Here is a 19,827-nt window from a genome sequence, read left to right on the forward strand (position 1 = left end):
AGGCTCGTTACAACTATTACTAGTCTGAAATTGATTTTACCAGTCAATAGATTCGAAGCTTGTTTGAATCATCAAATGCATTGGTGACTGATTAGTCAATCAAAAGCGATATGAGGAAAAATTGAGAAAAATGAATGAGAGTCAAAAGAGTGTTTAACAAAGAGAAACTCTACTCATCTAGAATGAGATTCTTGAGAATATTCCAAATGTTGGTGCACGGGCATTGGGCATCGCAATGCAAAATTACAAAAACGAAAAATTGAACTTTGGAGATGCGGGGTATCGATCCCCGTACCTCTCGCATGCTAAGCGAGCGCTCTACCATCTGAGCTACATCCCCGAGTGTGAACTGGCTCTCAATAAATTTTAGATCACTATTTATTAGTTAATTTTGGCGGGAGGAATATAATAAAAAAAGAATAATCTATGGCTAAAATAATCCAAATGAGAATCGAGACGCTTGAAACTGCCCGCGTAGCCGTTGATGACCACCAATAGTAAAACACCATTCGGATAAGAAAAAGAAAAGCAAAGGCATTCTTCGCAGAGTCGGTCACTGAGAGAGAACAAAAGCGAGTATTGCAATGGGCAGCAGTCTACGACCGAGCGAACCGATAATGTTAGTAAAGCCATCGTTGAGCTCACTCTTCGCTCCTCGCCTTAGCCGTGCAAACGCACAGGCACAGCAGCCTCGTTTCATTTCTACTTCTAGAGCTTGTTCTCTTCCCAGTAGTGATTCTTCTTCGTCTTCATCGTCTCTCAGTCGCAGACAATTCGTATCACAAACAGCCACGTTATCGCTATCAATCTCCCTAGCCGCAACTACTGGTCTCTACGAACAGCCCGCAAAGTCAGAAGAAGCACTCTCCGCGTGGGAGAGAGTGTACATTCCTGTTGATCCCGGTGTTGTGCTCCTCGACATCGCTTTCGTCCCCGATGACTTGAACCACGGTACTCCTAACTGGCTAACTTTTCTTTTTTATTTTTTTTTATTTTTTATTAACTTAATATTTCAAATTTGATCCGTTGAGCAATTGGACACATGCTGCAATTCTGTAGCAAATGTTTTATACGTTTGACATTTTTTGTTTAAATGTAGTTTGATGTTTGATTGGCATGATGATAGGCTTTCTCCTGGGAACCAGGCAAACTCTCTTGGAGACCAAAGATGGTGGTAAAACTTGGGCTCCACGTTCCATACCATCAGCTGAGGAGGAAGATTTCAACTATAGATTTAATTCCATTAGTTTCAAGGGCAAGGAAGGATGGATTGTTGGCAAACCTGCAATTTTGTTGCATACTTCTGATGCTGGAGAAAGCTGGGAAAGGATACCATTAAGTTCTCAACTTCCTGGAGATATGGTAAGCTTCAGAGACGTTGATTATTGATGATTTTAGTATGTTATACCACCCTCAGTGACAGTTTTCTTATCAACATTTGTTCAACTTCTGGGAGAGTGTACTGTACTGCTTCTGTTTGTTAATTTGGGAGCACTGTCTGGTGTTGTATTTGATGTAATGCCATGGATAGGCAAATTCTGACTAGGTGATCATCCGCAGGTTTACATAAAGGCCACCGGAGAAAAGAGTGCTGAGATGGTGACCGATGAAGGTGCAATATATATTACATCGAATAGAGGCTATAACTGGAGAGCAGCTGTTCAAGAGACTGTTTCTGCAACTCTTAACAGGTAAATTTCTTCTTAAAGATCTAGTCTTATTGATGCTCTTTAATGAAGGAATCTATTGGTGGACTGTGCAGTAGAAAATAGTTAAATCCTACTGATGAAGAAGTTTATGGTTTACAAAATTCATTCTAATTATTTATTGTTGGCTAACTTTTGTCTGGCATTTAGAAAATGTTGTTGCACTGCATTTTATTTGAAATTACAGCTCATCATTTCAAACAAGCAAGAGATTGACACAGCTTCATTGTTTCTGCAGAACAGTTTCTAGTGGTATTAGTGGCGCAAGCTACTACACAGGAACTTTTAATACTGTTAATCGCTCTCCAGATGGAAGCTATGTTGCTGTATCAAGCCGTGGTAACTTCTATCTTACTTGGCAGCCAGGCCAGGTTTGTTTCTTTAGATGCCATGTGAGCTTACCACATAAAATATATTATGCTGCACTGACAGGTTTCACGGAATTTGCTTGTCTTATAAACTCCTTAGTATAGATGCATAGAGACAAATCCTTTACCACACATTAACGAAATGATGATTGGTGGGATAATGATACATCTGCAACCCCCTATTTACTGCAAGCGTATCTTAACAAAGAATCCTTATAAATTAAAATGTTTGCGGACCTTAAACATTTCTCATATTAACTAACCCATTGGCACTACAAAATATGGTTTACTTAGAAGTAAATATTGTTAAGATAGAACATAATGTTTGGTTACGGTATAATCTATTCGGAATGTGGAGTATTGACTTTAGAAACTGAGTTTACCAAGTTACTATCAGCGCATCGTACTACAGATTTTTCTCTCAAGTTACGATCATTTTTTTCTTTTTATTCTTATAATATTGAAGTACCGTGCTATTATTTCTTACTACTTCAAATGTCCTTAATCGAATTATACCATAAAAAGTTCATAGCATTATTAGAATGTACTGTGTGAAGAGGTTGTTGAGTCCTACATTAGAAAAATATTGAAGAAATAGTGAATTTAGATACATGATGGTCTAAATTTTTGTTCACTTGATGAATGTCACTTTCTTCTATCTCTAATCTTTCGTTGAGAGCTAGATCATGGTAAAACCTCCTCGTATATTATCTCATCATTGAATCTGCGTCACCATCTCTCCATTTCTTCTATTCATGTGATTACCTTTGTTCTTTTATTTTAATCTTGTAGGCTTTTTGGCAACCACATAATAGGGCAGTTGCAAGAAGAATCCAGAACATGGGATGGAGAGCTGATGGAGGTCTTTGGCTTCTTGTTCGGGGAGGGGGACTTTTTCTCAGCAAGGGCACAGGGGTAAGTACTTGTGAGGGTTATTCTTTGTTAAATGTATTTATATTTGATAATTATTGTGAAAAAATCTTGATAATGTTCATGTGGTAATTTTGATTTTCTTACATACATGGAGCCTAAAGTCTAAGGACATCATGTGTGCATTTACTTAGATTTTTAGATTAGCATTGGAGATAGGTTTTTGGATTAGAAAGTGTTCCGAAAATAAGAAAACATTCGCTAATTAAGCCCCGGGGGGAGGGAGGGAAGGAAAACAAAAACAAAAACAACAACAACAGCAATTGGGGACATACACAATACTGTTACTGTTACTTCCCATTTGCACTGGTAAAAGCAAGATATACATGAATTAACCTTTATGGTCTAATGCAGAAGGGAGAAACATCAAAAGCAAAAAAGAATTGAACATCTCCCAATAGATTTTGTTGAACACTTTTTATATTCTTTTTCTTAGGTGACATTGTTTAGTGTTTACCTGGCAATGTTAATGTGGTAGATTTTCTATTATTTGGAAAACATACCATCACTATGTCCAACTAATGAAATTTGGCTTGATCATCGTTTTTCTCTTTAATTGTACTTCTTAAAGTGAGGGCATTCAATCTCAGTTGACACTCTACTGAGACAAAGATTATTTTTTTGGAGAACTCACTCATGTCTTGACACTGAGGTAGCACAAATTTACCATAATCTAGAAGAATTAAGTTGGCCTCTCCTGTTTCAGTGTACACTGAAAGGTTTTTCACTGTGTGGTTTAAAGTGGATTTTCTGTGGATGGGTATGATACTGTGTTGCATTGTTAGTCAATCAAAAAGTTATAAATTTCTTCTGTGTGTACTGTTGTTGTATATTTTCTTGTTTGTTAGTTTTCTTTGTATCCTTGTGTATGTTTCTTGTCATTGATATCAACTTCACATTTCTGTTCATCCCTTTACTTATTGTTGAACCACTATTGGTGTTTGATATTATAGATTACAGAGGAGTTTGAAGAAGTTCCGGTACAAAGTCGGGGTTTTGGTATTCTTGATGTTGGATACCGTTCACAGGTAATGCCTTCGTAATTGAATTGTAGTAATATGAACCTTGTTTGTATCCTTGTTGAGTAACATGCTTTACCTACTTTCATGTTGCATGTCGGCTCAAGTATGCATTTAGGATATGTTTCTCTTCTCATCCTAAATGCATTCTTAGTTCTCAACTTCTGGTTCTTTTATCAGGGGAAAACTCAATTGGCACCCAATGATGCAATTACGATCACTTGTATTTTAAAGAGTTTAATCCTAATAGGATTTGTTTCTCATCCTAGCTTTCAGAAAGAATTGTTGGTACTTATGGTTTGTATCAATCTTTTGGCTGCATCACTGGATCAGTTAACTGATTTGGCTAAAATTTTATTTTATTTTAGTTGAATTGAAAGAGTCATGATGCGCTAATTAAAAATTTTCAATAAAATACTATAAAAATAGGGATATTTGCATCCTCCAGTCGTTACAAGTCGATAGAAAATGAAGACGCAAAATTTAAGGAGGGAAAAAAGTTCAGTGAGGAACCTAATGTTGTGAGAGAAAAAGAAGAATAGAAATCACAGAAGGGTAAAAGTAAAAGTTAAAAGAAAAAGAAAAAGAGGTGAAGTCAGAAAATATACTCTTAATCAACATTTGAAGAGCATCAAAATTTTCATCGGTATTTCCTGAAGAGAAGCTCCCGTCGCCCATATTCCAATTTATCAAATCATGTTAAATGCAAAATTTTCTTACATTGTCATAGTGTAATACAAATATAGACCTTACTGATTTACTGAATACTAGCTTTTTATGAATTGCTTCCATCATGTAGGATGAGGCTTGGGCAGCAGGTGGCAGTGGAGTTCTCTTAAAAACCACCAATGGTGGTAAGACATGGATCCGAGAGAAAGCAGCAGACAACATTGCCGCAAACCTTTACTCGGTGAAGTGAGTATTTTTTAACTGAATTAACACATCTCCAACTATGAAATGTGATTCTTCTAGAGCGTTTTCTCCTTCACTTATTTTGCCTTCTTGTGGATCTCATTATTTTACCGTTATTGTTCAAAAGTTCAAAATTCAGACAAAATATGAAGTAATATGATGGTAAGTCATGTCATATTTTTGTTGTTCCTCCATTGCCCTGGCACCAAATGGGAGTATAAATAGCCTATGATTAAGTTTCAATTTGGTTAGTGATTAAGTTTCAATTTGGTTATGTCACTTGGTCTCAGTTGGTTTGTAAAAAGCCTCAACAAAATGTTGGTCACGCATAGGATCGACAGTTAGCCACGAGAAAATTGGAAATAAAGAGAGGATCTGCACGTCCAGAAACTATTCCTAGTCAATTTAGAACATTAAGCTACCAGCTAACTTATCAAATGTTTTACTTATTTCAACCTTAAATTTAGATGCATTTACAAGCTATTGATATTGTTATTCTTTCTTGTACAGGTTCATCAATGAAAAGAAGGGGTTCGTATTGGGGAACGATGGAGTCTTGCTTCAATATCTAGGATAGATTGAAATTTGTACATGCGGTAATTATTTAAATTTGATTTTTGACTTTCCTTGACATAATTTTTCATTGTCTAACAATGGGTGTCCTGAAATAATTGCTTCACTTTCATCATATCATGATGCAATTTTGTATAGCTATTTATATCTTCATGTGGTAAAGAGGGACCAAAATGCCGTTGATATGATATTTGTACCGGGCTTGTAACTACTAAATTTATATTACTTATTCGTGACTATAAGCATTTTGTTTCAACGGGGACGTTGATCATTTGCAAAAGTTTGCAACTAGACACAACAGTTCATGTTCGGTGATCGAAGTAAAATATTGTGCAAATATAGAAATGAAATTACTGTAAAATGATGGAGTCTTGCTTCAATATTTAGGATAGATTGAAATTTGTACATGCAGTAACTATTTGAATTAGATTTTCTATTTCCTTGACATAATTTTACATTGTCCAACAATCGGAGCCCTGGAATAATTGCTTCACTTTCATCTTATCGTGACTGTTCATCTCCTCGAAGGCTGAGATATAAAACTTTCTGATCCTATGTCGTATAAAACTATGCAAGAAGAGTATCTAGCACTTCAAACTAATCACACCTGGGATTTGGTTTTACCTACTGCTCCAGTGAAGATAGTTGGAAGCAAATGGGTGTCTAGAATAAAGTATAACTCAGATGGTTCAGTTTCAAGATATAAAGACATGCTTGTTGCAAAGGAGTTTCATCAGAAACATGAGATTCATTATACAGAAACTTTTAGTCCAGTGGTTAAAGCTTCAACTGTTAGAGTTATCCTTAGCTTAGCAGTATTGAATCAGTGGGTGGTTAGACAGGTAGATGTTAATAATGCCTTTCTAAATGGCATTTTAATTGAAGATGTGTACATGGCTCAACCTGTAGGGTTTGTTGATTCAACTAAGCCTCATCATATCTGCAAGTTAAATAAAGCCTTGTATGCCTTAAAATAGGCACCTAGAGTCTGGTTTGATAGATTCAAGGCTGCAATGATTTCTAAATGGCATTTCCAGCATTCAAGGTCTGATAATTCTCTATTTTATAACTGGAGCAGTGGTCATCTAACTCTTGTTTTGGTCTATGTTGATGACATTATCATCACTGGTTCCAGTCCTTTATTGATTCAGCAAGTCATCCAGAGTATGAATCAAACTTTTGCTTTAAAAGACATGGGAGAGTGATACAACCTTCCAAATTCAGTTAAACCAACCGGAATATTTGCAGGAAGAGCAGCCCATTGATGAGTCCAATTATGAGCAGCCCAAGGAGGAAACCATGTCACATGTTGAGGAGGGAGCAGAGCGTAATGAATCACAGAAAAGCACACGTATAAGGAAGCCCCCTGGGTGGTTAAAAGATTATGTCGTGTAGTGGAATTGATTTTGTTTTAAAACTCTATAATTGCTGGGTTATTTCTTTGTTGTTATTTTTCTGTTAACAAGTGTTGTTGAGCTGTAAAGATAGAGGGGTTTATGTAGAGCATAACCAATTTTTGTAAAGGGATCAGAAATGAATCAATTCTTATTCTTCTCAACTCTTCTTCTATTCTCAACTTCTCTCTCCAAACTTGTTATTTCTTTTTAAATTTTGGGAGCTGGCACTCGCTCGAAGAGTGTGACTCAACCGATACGGCCTTTGGTTGTAAGGGTGTATCAGAGAGCTTAGCTATTTTATGGGGATTGAAGTTAACAAGTCTGCACAAGGGGTTTACTTGACACAAGCAAAATATATTGCTGATATTCTGGCTAAACATGGCATGACAGATTGCATTCATGTGCCTACTCCCATGTCTACTGGCTATTATCTCACAAAAGAATCAGGAGATATTATTGATAATGTCTCTCAATATAGAAGTATTATAGGAGCACAAACATACTATAGGAAAAGATTAATAATGACAATAAATTAAGAAATGCAGCACAATCTGGGTGTAGTAATTTCTCAAGTTTGTTGACTAGTTAAATTCGTCAACCTTCATATCTTAATTTTACATATCCCGTATCCAAACAAAATCACATAACATTCTAATTCTATTTATTACCTTGGATGGTAATGGATTCCATTTCATTAAATTCTTTTCAATACCTCTCCAACATGATGCAACGCCATTCGATTTTAAGCTGATGTACAAATGATCTGGTTATAGTTCATTAGTTCGCTCCAATATCTAAACAAATACAATTAATTACAAAAATAAAAGTACCTTGAAATCAATATCTTTTAACAGTGAGCATAAAAAGATGTAATAATTTTTTATTGAGAAATTATCATTTTATTACCAAAATTTTACTGACATATCATATCGGTACCAATGTTTGCCGAAAAATACATTTTACTATCAAAGTTTTGAGCTGTTATTAATTCACTACCATTTTGTTAAGAAAAAATTAATGTTTAACGGAAATTGAGTTAAAAGTCGATTTTACCCAAAAAAATTTGGTAGTAAAATGATAATTCTCCTAAAAAATCGGTAGTAAAATGACAATTTTCCTAAAAATTTAGTAGTAAAATGATAATTTATCTATCAAATTACCAGATAATTTTACTCTTACAGCTGAAAATGTCTTTGATACCCTTATGACATCAGTAAATTTTTAATGTTGTTAACGGATTTGTAGTGAATTGATAACGACGCAAAATTTTAATAGTAAAATATATTTTTTGACAAACCTTAATACTAACATGATATATCAGTAAAACTTTAATAGTAAAATGATAACATCCCTTTATTAAATCATCCAACAACTTAGTCATGCAATACGTATCTATCAGGCGTTAACACAATGTCAAGCTTCATGAGTGGAGCATTCATATCCTTTCGTCTATTAACCATCATATATGACTCATTTCGATTCTTATTTGGGTCTGCCTAACTTACCTTCAACGTAAGTTACGCTCAGCCCGTCCAATTTCATATAGCCCCCTTATACTCTATACTATTTATATTTTATTCATAAATATTATAAATTTTTTGAAATGTAAAATTTTGTTTAACCCCCTCTACTCAATTTTATTTTATTAAAATCATAGAGTATGAATTCACCTCCATAATTTTAAATTCTCAAAATAACCTCCATTTAATTAAAAATATAATTATTGTTAAATGAATTATAATTATAATTATAATTTTATTATAATCATAAATATTTTTTAATAGATTATTTTTATTATTAATAACGATAATAAAAAATATTATAATTAATTAATCTATTAACAATAATTAATAATATTTTTATTAAATTGTTAGTAATAATAATAATAATTAATGATAATCAACATATTTATGATTATAATAAAATGGAATAAACACTGAGTCTATATTTATATAGGAGACTCTTTTATATTTCTATACATTTTAATTTCAAGTACTTTTAGGATTTTTTTTGTTACCTTCATAAATAATGATTTTGTAGGCATCTCATTATTAAACGGTCATTTTTAAGTGCTTTTTGCTAAGTTGTTACACATTCGAGGATGTAAACACATTTTTCTTGTTTCTATTTTTTAAATACAAAATTATTTTGGGTCCGCCTAACTTACGTTCAACGTAAGTTACGCTCAGCCCATCCAATTTCATATAGTCCCCCTATACTCTATATTATTTATAAATATTAAAAACTTTTTGAAATAAAAAATTTCGTTTAACCCCCTCTACTCAATTTTATTTTATTAAAACCATAGAGTATGAATTCGCCCCCATAATTTTAAATTCTCAAAATAATCTCCATTTAATTAAAAATATAATTATTTTTAAATGAATTATAATTATAATTATAATTTTATTATAATCATAAATATTTTTTAATAGATTATTGTTATTAAAATAAAATTTTGTTTAGCCCCCTCTACTCAATTTTATTTTATTAAAACCATAGACTATAAATTCGCCCCCATAATTTTAAATTCTCAAAATAACCTCCATTTAATTAAAAATATAATTATTTTTAAATGAATTATAATTATAATTATAATTTTATTATAATCATAAATATTTTTTAATAGATTATTGTTATTATTAATAACAAGAATAAAAAGCATTATAAATTGTTAATAATAATAATAATTAATGATTATCTAACTAATAGTAAATATATTGCTAATGCTACCTTCGACTTTAAATACTCATTATCGGGTTTCAAGAGACAAATGAATGATAATTTCTGTCAGAATTTTAAGCTTGACCCAATAAAAATAATTTTGTATTTAAAAAATAGAAGCAAGAAAAATGTGTTTACATCCTCGAATGTGTAACAACTAAGCAAAAAGCACTTAAAAATGACCGTTTAATAATGAGATGCCTACAAAATCATTATTTATGAAGGTAACAAAAAAAATCCTAAAAGTACTTGAAATTAAAATGTATAGAAATATAAAAGAGTCTCCTATATAAATATAGACTCAGTGTTTATTCCATTTTATTATAATCATAAATATGTTGATTATCATTAATTATTATTATTATTACTAACAATTTAATAAAAATATTATTAATTATTGTTAATAGATTAATTAATTATAATATTTTTTATTATCGTTATTAATAATAACAATAATCTATTAAAAAATATTTATGATTATAATAAAATTATAATTATAATTATAATTCATTTAACAATAATTATATTTTTAATTAAATGGAGGTTATTTTGAGAATTTAAAATTATGGGGGCGAATTCATACTCTATGGTTTTAATAAAATAAAATTGAGTAGAGGGGGTTAAACGAAATTTTACATTTCAAAAAATTTATAATATTTATAAATAAAATATAAATAGTATAGAGTATAAGGGGGCTATATGAAATTGGACGGGCTGAGCGTAACTTACGTTGAAGGTAAGTTAGGCAGACCCAATTATTTTTATTGGGTCAAGCTTAAAATTCTGACAGAAATTATCATTCATTGGTCTCTTGAAACCCGATAATGAGTATTTAAAGTCGAAGGTAGCATTAGCAATATATTTACTATTAGTTAGATAATCATTAATTATTATTATTATTAACATTTTATAATGCTTTTTATTCTTGTTATTAATAATAACAATAATCTATTAAAAAATATTTATGATTATAATAAAATTATAATTATAATTATAATTCATTTAAAAATAATTATATTTTTAATTAAATGGAGATTATTTTGAGAATTTAAAATTATGGGGGCGAATTTATATTCTATGGTTTTAATAAAATAAAATTGAGTAGAGGGGGCTAAACAAAATTTTATTTTAATAACAATAATCTATTAAAAAATATTTATGATTATAATAAAATTATAATTATAATTCATTTAAAAATAATTATATTTTTAATTAAATGGAGATTATTTTGAGAATTTAAAATTATGGGGGCGAATTTATATTCTATGGTTTTAATAAAATAAAATTGAGTAGAGGGGGCTAAACAAAATTTTATTTTAATAACAATAATCTATTAAAAAATATTTATGATTATAATAAAATTATAATTATAATTCATTTAAAAATAATTATATTTTTAATTAAATAGAGATTATTTTGAGAATTTAAAATTATGGGGGTGAATTCATACTCTATGGTTTTAATAAAATAAAATTGAGTAGAGGGGGTTAAACGAAATTTTTTATTTCAAAAAATTCATAAAAATCTCGCTTTCGCGTTTATCGCACAGTGCTTGCCTTGGCATTGGCCAATGGTTGGCGTGTCGTATACGAAAAAGTGTGGGTAAATTTACAAAACTAACCCTAAAACTTTTCAATTTTTCGAATGTACTTCCTTTTTCATCTTTTCACCAAGTGCGAAAAAAATCAAGGTTAAGAGCTTTAAATCTACAAAATTTGATCAACAAAACAATATATTAACTCGGCATACTAACTTTGCTAAAGTTTTGTGTTTTGACTTAGATTAAAAAGATGCATAAAGAAGCAAATTTATAGCTTGCACACGGAGCCAGAGAAAATCTTTGACCTAGTAGCTGGGAGTAGATACAAAAGATGGACAACCATCGCACAAGTACCTAAACTTCGATAAAATTCACCTTAATCACAAAAAAAGAAAAAAAAAATCAAGATTATTTTTGGCACTTGGCACTGTCAATATGCAAAACAGAGTGGCGATGAAAACAAGATTTGACGAGGCATTCACTTCAATAAAATAAAACCTAATTGTTCTATGTTCTAATGACAAACAACTCAACTAGGCTGCGACACAAGAAAATGCTTCTCTAGCAGCAGCTAACAAGTATACATCTTGCATGAAAGAAAAATACAGATGGCTTGAACACTAACCACCAAGAAGTCTGTGACATAGACCAGGTACAAAAGAAACATAGAGGAGATAGCCGCTAAGAAGCAAAAATGGGAACAGAAGGCTGTATGATCTACGAATCTTCAGAATAGCATCAAGCTTCTTCAGCGAAAGCCCCTCGAGAGCGACAAGCCTATTATTGCTAATTGTGCTTTTGTGATTTTGTATTTTCATTTAACAGCAAGTGTCGGATTTTTACTCTGGTCCCGATCCAAACTAATTCTGCTAATTCTACAAGTGAATTATTCCTCACAGCAGCAACAGACCCTTACTGCCAGAGGGGTTAGCTTGATGTCCTGATGATGTTCTCTGTATGGTGCTTGCTGCCACTAAAACAACATTCAACCTAGAAAAAGATAATGTTCCATTTCACTTGTGTTATGCAAAAATCAAAGTTGGAGAACTGACTGGAAAATAAAGTAACGAAATTTCCTATCACTGCAAAACTTGTTATTAGCAGCTCAGCATCAAAATTTCAGAATATGTAGGATGAGGAGAAAAAAAAAAGGAAAAAAAAATTTGGGGCCAGTCTGGTACTTAGCTTCTTTAACCTACAACCAGTAACCTAAAAAAGCTTGGCAGAAAAATAATAACAACAATTAGTGTACACTCAGTCACTCACAGCTACCATGAATGCAGCAGAAGCATGACATACAATTGCTACAACCGTTGAGAACCCTTTCAAGATGCAGCATTCAGCGATTTCAACCACTTTCAATGCCAAACCATCACAGATTTAGCTCCATCTTCTTCGATCCTCCTCTTCATCCACTGGAGAATACCATACTGGCCGTCTCTTGGAGTTGCTCAACCTGTAGTTTAAGAGGACTTCTTCATCACAAATTGCCCTAGTAGCCACAAGCGCAAGAGTTTTCAAAACTGGAGTGCTCGACCCACTTCCACTCCCCCATTTAAACCAAAAGCTACCAAATCTCCTCATATTTACTTCTTCCGCATTTCCAAATGAAATATTTGGAATATAGGGTCTCATATCCTTTTCAGTCAATGGAAAGTCATATGGGCAAATCATGACATTTGGAACCATACCCTTCGCCGGATGGTTGGCAAAATGAGCCAAGGCCAGTGGGTTTCTCCTCTCCAACATCTCACTGCCACTACCCCCTCGCTTATTATCCATAGGCTTACTAAGCAGCTTCCAGAACTGATCTGAACCTTTTTCAGCACCTTTGCTGTTTGGCATTATTTCAGGAAGTGTTAAGCCATCCCACAGTTCCCGGGTGTCCCACCCAGAGCCCCAAGGTTGTGCATTGATTACAGTCCCATCATACCTAGTGATCAAATATGGATTCTGTGCATCAACTCTTGGGTACCCAGGAATATAACGGTAATAAGCAGGGGAATAAATTATGCCAGGATAGATGGCTATTACAGCACCAACATTGGCTTCACCACATAAAAATAAACCTTGGCCAGCTTCCTCGTGGGGTATTTGAGATGGTTTGAGATCAAGAGTGTAGCCAATGGCATCCTTCAATCTCTGTGACAATTCTGTTCGTGTTAGCTGCCTTGTCTGAGGTACAACTGTGCTGAAAAATCATCAGTAATCAGAATTGAAGGGCAATGGTGCCAAAAAAAATAATAAATAAATAAAAATTAACTGGGTTTTGTTTCACAGCCTAGTTAAATGTCCAGGGTAAAAGCTGAATGATAGGTGCAGTACCAATAACCTAAAATTAAATTACTCAATATGGTATAATATGATATGACATGATCTGTATTATATACTATCCACATTTTCTTATTTTCCTAATATTTAGTAATTCCTTTCTTTGTGTTTTATATATCAGTAATAATTTCTTTAACCTAATGGCTAATTTTTTCATTAATAAGGAAAAAAAGAAAAGCAATAGAAGCTCTTTAGTATCAAAAAGCAACAATCGTAATTGAGCATCCCAAAGTGAGCCCACTCATCATACAATACCAGAAAACAACTTTAGAAAACTGACAAGCAAACATCAAATTGAAAACTCACCAGGAGAGTCGGTAGGTCTGGCAGTCGGGCCAACGGCAAAGCTGAGACCACTCCGGCGAGGAGCAGCATTTGACGCTGCAGATGACTCAATCGGCACATTTTTCTCAGGAAGAAGAAGAATTTCATCCATAGACAAGCAGAATCTTTTGATCTGAGAATGGATATTGTCTTGTACTTGCTGCTGCTGATCAGAGAGAGATGCTTTACCAGCCATGTCAATAATTTCTTCCGCATCTGCCTCCTCCGCATCCCTTCCCAGACGATTGTAACTGAATAACATATAATTGTTTCATGAGCCACGCAATCCTATACGATTATAGAAAACCCAGATTCGTTTCGGAAAATCAATCAAATCACAAGTTCAAGTTCAAGGGCAAGGAATAAAGCATTATAAGTTTGAGATAATTTGATCAACCCCATCAAATATAAACATGTTAATTCTATGTATTCAATTCAAAGTTCAATTTGAATTTTTCAAAACCAGATGTGAGGGAGGGACGTCACCTGGTGTATAGGAAGAGACGATTCATGTCAGCTTCAAATTGGAGCTGCCTTGGATCCCTTGCGAACGTTGGGCTTTTTGCCAGAGTCTTCACCGCCTGTACGCAAAAAAAAATTTAAAACTCACTCGCTCATTCATTCACACATAGATTCAAAGGAAAATAAATAAATCATTATACCTCCTGAAATTTCTGAAACAGAAACGCCATTTCTCTCTCTCGCACTCTGCTGACCTTTGAAGAATTGAAGTTCGAAGTGTGTGCTGCTTTTGTTAGTTTTGCTCACGAAGAAGACAAAATGGTGTTTTTGTGAAAGAGTTTTGACATCCCGTTTAATTTCCTCGTACAAGTTAGAACCCTCCTTGATTGAAATTATCTAATCAAAGGCAAATTAATTTAATTTTTATTTTGAAAGAAAATTTAATGGAACACTTATATTCATCCTTTTTTTTTTTAATTTACAGATATATTTTAAATTTAATTTTTTTTAGAAACTCGTAAGAATTTAGAGTTATGAAAATAAAAATTATATGGTAAAAGAGTTTTTTTTTTTTTTTTTATGATACCATTGTATGTGTTTTTACAATATTATACACTCTTAAATTTAAGTGTTTTATTCTTAATTATTCATTTAATATAATGGTAAATAAATAATTAATTACTTAAAAGGCCGCAAAAGCCTTCAGCCTCATTTTTTTAAAATGTTAATTAGACTCAAATCCTTTTTTTGAAGCTTATAAATCTTGTAAAAGCCCAATACATCTATTTTTTATTTTGTAAAATTTCATGAATTGAAAAATTCTTCATCATATAGCAAATGCATTCTGAAGAATACACAAGTAAATTGCTTAAATTTTATTAGTTGAGAGAGAAAATATTGAATTTCTATGACAATGACATTTGACCTTCGGAATTGAATCCATTGCTCCTCTCTCATTGCTGGAAACAGGTCTGTTGTTGTGCAACTATGATGCAATGCCTAATTACAGCTTCTAACTTTAAGAACCTGTTTATATTTCAATATACCAACTTTATCTAAAATAATATGCACATATAAGCAATATATATATATATATATATAATGAAGCTTACCTCCTTAAATGTGTCAAGAATTCAATTTCAAATAAAAAGAACTTGAGTATTGTATTTTACCATATCTCTTTTTATTTTTTAATTCTTAATCACCCCTTAATTGGTTTGTTAACACTAAAATCTATATTATTTTTAAAATAATTACAAATTCTTATTAATAGAGATAATGCATACAATTGATTAGATTTAATCGTATATCTTTCTTACATTATTGATGTTGTAAAAAAATTACAGTATCATAAAGGGAATCATAATAAAATTAAAATAGTTTAAAGTTTTATTATTTATATGAACTTTATAAATAAAAATTTAAAAGAAATATTCTTTTTAACATAAAATTTTATAATAAGATATCAATTTGAATTTATAAATTTATATTTAATCAATTAAATTATATTTATATTTTATAAAAAAATTATCAAATACTTAATTAATAACATATCATTTAAGATCACATTTAAAATATAAAAAAATTAGAACGTCTATTATTACTACTCAGTACTTTAATGTTAAAATCTCTCGTCTTCGTGAAAAATGTTCGTTTTTTGGGCTTCACATTGCTGGGCCGGGTGGGACCATGCATGCTGTCCCTTATCCATGCCCCGGATCCATGCATATACACAAACCCAACCCAGCTTTATACCACCACGGACATCCAAATCCAATGTTCAATTAATCAATTTGGCGTCATTTTGTCCGTTCAAAAGAAGCAACGACGTCGTTTTCGACAGATCGAAATCGAAAATACACAATATTGCTGTTTTCTTCGCGCTCCACAACCACGGCGCAGAGCACAGACGCACTCACTCACACACACCGCACGACGCCCCCGCTGTCAACTCCGTTCAGGTACACCGGCGTTGCAGCTTCTTGTCGTTCCAGTCTTCCAGCTGCTGACATCTTGAGCCGTTCACTTCCGATCCAGCTGCTGCCGTCGCTGCCTCCTTCTTCGTTCGCCGTCGTCAGCCGCACAAGGTAAGGAATTAAGGTTATACATATGTTTGCGATTCCAAATGGTGATGATTGGGACAGCTGTATTTCTGTAATTCAATTCATAATTCCATACACACGTATTTTTTTATAATGGCTGTTTTTATTTTATAATTCAATCGGGGTTGGCAAGGACATATAGAGACTGAAAATTGAAAATAAACAATAGCTCATGTCGTAGCCATGAACCTGAAGAAGCATAACTGTCTGAAATTAAATCTCGATTAAGCACATCTAGGACTGTAATAGAGTCAATAAAGTGATAACTAGCCCTTGCGTAGTGCTTAATTAATTCGTGTTGTGGTCCTTAATTATCACCAATCTTCACTCTACCCAATTGCCCATTAATGGAGTTTGCATACTGGCCCATCAGAGCTATATGGCATTTTCTCACGGATAATGCTTAATTAATTCTTGTTCTTAATCAAACACGTTCAGAATGCCCTAATTTGTTTCTTCATTTTCTGTCCGTTAATGCTTGATCAGTGGTGGTTAATTGTTGCTGATTTGGAACTGTTGTCTTGAGTGTTGATGGCGATGGACATGAATTATTAATCATGTTTGTCATTTGAAGATGTAACTTTGGTAGCTTTATTTAACTGAAGTACTCGTTGTTTTTTTTTATTTTTTATTTTTTTGTTTTGTTAACTTTTAAAAAGACTCGTTGAAATGTTGAGGATGCTTGGTAGTTAATATTTGTTTTTCATTCATTGACTGGGCTGAGATTTGAGATTTTGGAATTTTAGGTGGCTGCCTAGTGAATTTTTTGAAATTGAATTGTTGTAACCCAAAATGAACCCAAACCGAAACTTAGACCTGAATTTTCAAATCCAACCGAAGGGGTTGCCATCCAAACAACCGAAACCAAAACCCGATTTGCCCACCTCTACACAATGATATATAATGGTGTGGCTTACTGCATCCAATTTAAGTTTTTTCCCTAATTACATAAAACCAAAAACTTCACTGTGAAGTGCGTGATATGGTAAGCTCTCTTTTTTCTTTAAATTTGGTATATGCTTGGATGCATCTGAATACCGTGAACGAATCAATCGACTTGCTTATAGTTTAAAAAGAAAAATAGTTTGATTAAATGTGTCAAGTGCTGATGCAATTTGTTAACTAAATGAATGAACAGTTTTATTCTGTGATATTTCAAAATATAATTTATTTTTGCACAATGTTTAGCGTTTTGTTGTTTTGTGCTGCTAGTGCTGTTGATAGTAGAAATAAGTAAGCTGAATCAGCCGAAAATGTTTAGGAAATTTTCCTTTTATTTTTAGAAATGGGGCTCCTCAGCATCATAAGGAAGATCAAGAAAAAAGAGAAGGAAATGCGCATTCTTATGGTGTATGTAATTAACTATTTTTCTTTTGTTTGTTTACAATCGTGTTTATAATTGTGCGGAACTGTTAATTATTTATTATTTGTTAATTATTTGTTTTGTTTTGTTTTGAAGGGGTCTTGATAATTCTGGGAAGACCACTATTGTTTTGAAGATAAACGGAGAAGATACTAGCGTTATCAGTCCTACACTTGGATTCAATATCAAAACCATTACTTACCAAAAGTAAGAACTTTTTATTCCATGATTTAGGATCATTTTATGTCAGCCAAAAATGAGAATTTGAAGTCTTTAAACGCTGTTTAGTTTTTAGCGCGAACATTTTAGTTCCGATATTTTTTGAATTTGACAGGTACACTTTAAACATATGGGATGTAGGAGGCCAAAGGACTATAAGATCATATTGGAGGAACTACTTTGAGCAAACTGATGGTTTGGTGTGGGTGGTTGATAGTTCCGATCTTAGAAGACTGGATGATTGCAAAATGGAACTAGACAATCTTTTAAAGGAAGAGGTATTTGCCTATTGCCATGTTAAGTGTCTGTTACTTGTTAATTCGAAAAATATGTTCTATAGTATATTTGGTTAGAGTTCCTTTGCATGTTTATGTTAAAAAAAAAAAAAAAAAAAAAGAAGCTATGACACTTCTTGATAGAGCAAAAATGATTCAATAAACTTCTTGGTTGGAATTTAGAAATGTGCTTCGAGTATAGGGTTTATTGGCAGTAATCCAACTTATACCAGCATTGTGTCTTTAGCAATAAGAATGGGCTTCTTTTTTCTAATGTATGTTATTCTGGGAACTCTTGTTTTTACCACAAAAAGGATGATTCATATTGTATTTACAATAGGGCTTAGGTTGTTTTCCGTATTCCAAATATTTGTTCTTCAGCATGTACCTAAATCTCCTTATTTTGTTTTTATTAGGGAGTCTGACCAACATGTTTCAATGTCAGAGGCTATCAGGGGCATCCTTACTGATTCTAGCAAATAAGCAGGACATCAATGGTGCTCTTACCCCAACAGAGATTGCTAAAGTATGTTTGTTAACTTAAAGCTTCTTTTTCCCTTTTTTCTAGTTTATGACTTGTTGCTTAGACTTTCATTTAGCATAAGCATATACAGAAAGTTATGTCTTGTGATTTGGTATATTTTTCTTTCCCCCTTTCTTTTTAAGATTTTTTGATAGTCAAGCATTTTAAGATGACATGAAAGATGGCTACGCCAGTTGTTCCATTCATAAGTGCATCGTTGATGCAAATTTTTTTGCATCAACACATTTCACAAATTTTAGAGGACTTATGGGCTGGGTAGTATCAGATTTCACTATTTATGTCAAATATTTCTGTTTGTGTGATTGTTAGTGCCTTTTTTTTTTTCAATGTTTTTCTTCTTGTTTTCTTTTTCCAAATTGGTTTCTTATGATAAAACTTTCAAACTTCTTAGGTTCTAAACAAATCTATCTCTAATACAATTGCAGGTTCTGAACTTGGAAGCCATGGACAAAACTCGACACTGGAAAATTGTGGGTTGCAGTGCCTACACAGGTGAGGGACTGCTAGAGGGATTTGATTGGTTAGTTCAGGACATTGCCTCCCGGATCTACCTTCTTGACTAACCCGTTGTTGTACAAGAAAAATTTTCTAAATTTTCCTTGTAATGTGAAAAAAAGAGTGTGGTTTATGGGACAAAACCATGTGAGATGTATGCCCATGTGATTGATTGGCTCATGAGCTGTATCTGTTGTACAAGAATGAGACCGTTGGGTAGATGGTGATCCATCTTACAGCTGAAATGGCTGTCCAGAGAGCAAGATTATGAACAAATGCATTGAAAAATAATTACTTTTTCCCCCCTTTCTTGGGTCATTTGTTTCATTTCTCAGTTGGATTTCCCTGTGTGATATTTGTTTCCTCCCCAAATTTCTCAAATATGATAACATCACACAATTAACTCTAGCATCAAACGATGAGCTCAATCCTGGTTGGCAAAGTTCTAAGACCACTTCCAAATTATTTCTGTAACAAAAGAAGGCTTGTGAACTTGTTTTTATTAGCTAATCTCTCAATGACTTCAGAGTAATGGCTTCCATG

The 19,827-nt window shown here is 32.9% G+C and overlaps 3 protein-coding genes and 1 non-coding gene across 5 annotated transcripts; 2 read left to right on the forward strand and 2 right to left on the reverse strand.

Annotated features, from left to right (window-relative positions):
• Window positions 1-267: 267 nt before the first annotated feature.
• On the reverse strand, window positions 268-340 carry TRNAA-AGC (transfer RNA alanine (anticodon AGC)). The gene has a single exon. It is a non-coding gene; the product is annotated as a tRNA-Ala (tRNA).
• Window positions 341-511: 171 nt separating this feature from the next.
• Window positions 512-5,764, forward strand: LOC102609414 (photosystem II stability/assembly factor HCF136, chloroplastic). Its single transcript, XM_006484479.4, has 8 exons — window positions 512-951; window positions 1,127-1,362; window positions 1,561-1,691; window positions 1,945-2,077; window positions 2,867-2,989; window positions 3,958-4,032; window positions 4,823-4,938; window positions 5,446-5,764. The coding sequence occupies exons 1-8, from the start codon at window positions 585-587 to the stop codon at window positions 5,510-5,512; spliced, it is 1,248 nt and encodes a 415-aa protein (XP_006484542.1). The 5' UTR covers window positions 512-584; the 3' UTR covers window positions 5,513-5,764.
• A 6,457-nt stretch (window positions 5,765-12,221) lies between these two features.
• On the reverse strand, window positions 12,222-14,663 carry LOC102609119 (uncharacterized). Its single transcript, XM_006484478.4, has 4 exons — window positions 14,487-14,663; window positions 14,311-14,405; window positions 13,807-14,075; window positions 12,222-13,355 (listed from the first exon to the last, which is right to left on the reverse strand). The coding sequence occupies exons 1-4, from the start codon at window positions 14,514-14,516 to the stop codon at window positions 12,550-12,552; spliced, it is 1,200 nt and encodes a 399-aa protein (XP_006484541.1). The 5' UTR covers window positions 14,517-14,663; the 3' UTR covers window positions 12,222-12,549.
• Window positions 14,664-16,223: 1,560 nt separating this feature from the next.
• On the forward strand, window positions 16,224-19,611 carry LOC102608646 (ADP-ribosylation factor-like protein 2). 2 transcript variants are annotated; one of them, XM_006484477.4, is made up of 6 exons: window positions 16,224-16,373; window positions 17,672-17,738; window positions 17,848-17,958; window positions 18,086-18,248; window positions 18,691-18,771; window positions 19,215-19,611. In XM_006484477.4, exons 2-6 carry the CDS (start codon window positions 17,674-17,676, stop codon window positions 19,350-19,352), a joined length of 558 nt encoding a protein of 185 aa, XP_006484540.1. In that variant the 5' UTR covers window positions 16,224-16,373; window positions 17,672-17,673; the 3' UTR covers window positions 19,353-19,611. The 2 variants fall into 2 exon arrangements, with proteins under 2 accessions (XP_006484540.1, XP_024957027.1); XM_025101259.2 differs by having other exon boundaries at window positions 16,225-16,373; window positions 17,650-17,738.
• Window positions 19,612-19,827: the final 216 nt, after the last annotated feature.

The sequence above is a fragment of the Citrus sinensis genome, chromosome 4 (assembly GCF_022201045.2).
Source record: "Citrus sinensis cultivar Valencia sweet orange chromosome 4, DVS_A1.0, whole genome shotgun sequence".
Taxonomy (NCBI): Eukaryota; Viridiplantae; Streptophyta; class Magnoliopsida; order Sapindales; family Rutaceae; genus Citrus; species Citrus sinensis.

Excerpts from the sequence above, each read along its gene's own strand:
- LOC102609414 (XM_006484479.4), top strand. The coding sequence starts at position 585 with ATGGGCAGCAGTCTACGACCGAGCGAACCGATAATGTTAGTAAAGCCA. Across the intron at positions 2,078-2,866 it reads TTACTTGGCAGCCAGGCCAG|GCTTTTTGGCAACCACATAA; the intron begins GTTTGTTTCTTT and ends TTAATCTTGTAG. Across the intron at positions 4,033-4,822 it reads ATGTTGGATACCGTTCACAG|GATGAGGCTTGGGCAGCAGG; the intron begins GTAATGCCTTCG and ends TCCATCATGTAG.
- LOC102609119 (XM_006484478.4), bottom strand. The coding sequence starts at position 14,516 with ATGGCGTTTCTGTTTCAGAAATTTCAGGAG. Across the intron at positions 14,076-14,310 it reads CGTCTCTTCCTATACACCAG|TTACAATCGTCTGGGAAGGG; the intron begins GTGACGTCCCTC and ends TATGTTATTCAG. Across the intron at positions 13,356-13,806 it reads CAGACCTACCGACTCTCCTG|TTGTACCTCAGACAAGGCAG; the intron begins GTGAGTTTTCAA and ends TTTTCAGCACAG.
- LOC102608646 (XM_006484477.4), top strand. The coding sequence starts at position 17,674 with ATGGGGCTCCTCAGCATCATAAGGAAGATCAAGAAAAAAGAGAAGGAA. Across the intron at positions 17,959-18,085 it reads AAAACCATTACTTACCAAAA|GTACACTTTAAACATATGGG; the intron begins GTAAGAACTTTT and ends TGAATTTGACAG. Across the intron at positions 18,249-18,690 it reads ACAATCTTTTAAAGGAAGAG|AGGCTATCAGGGGCATCCTT; the intron begins GTATTTGCCTAT and ends TTTCAATGTCAG.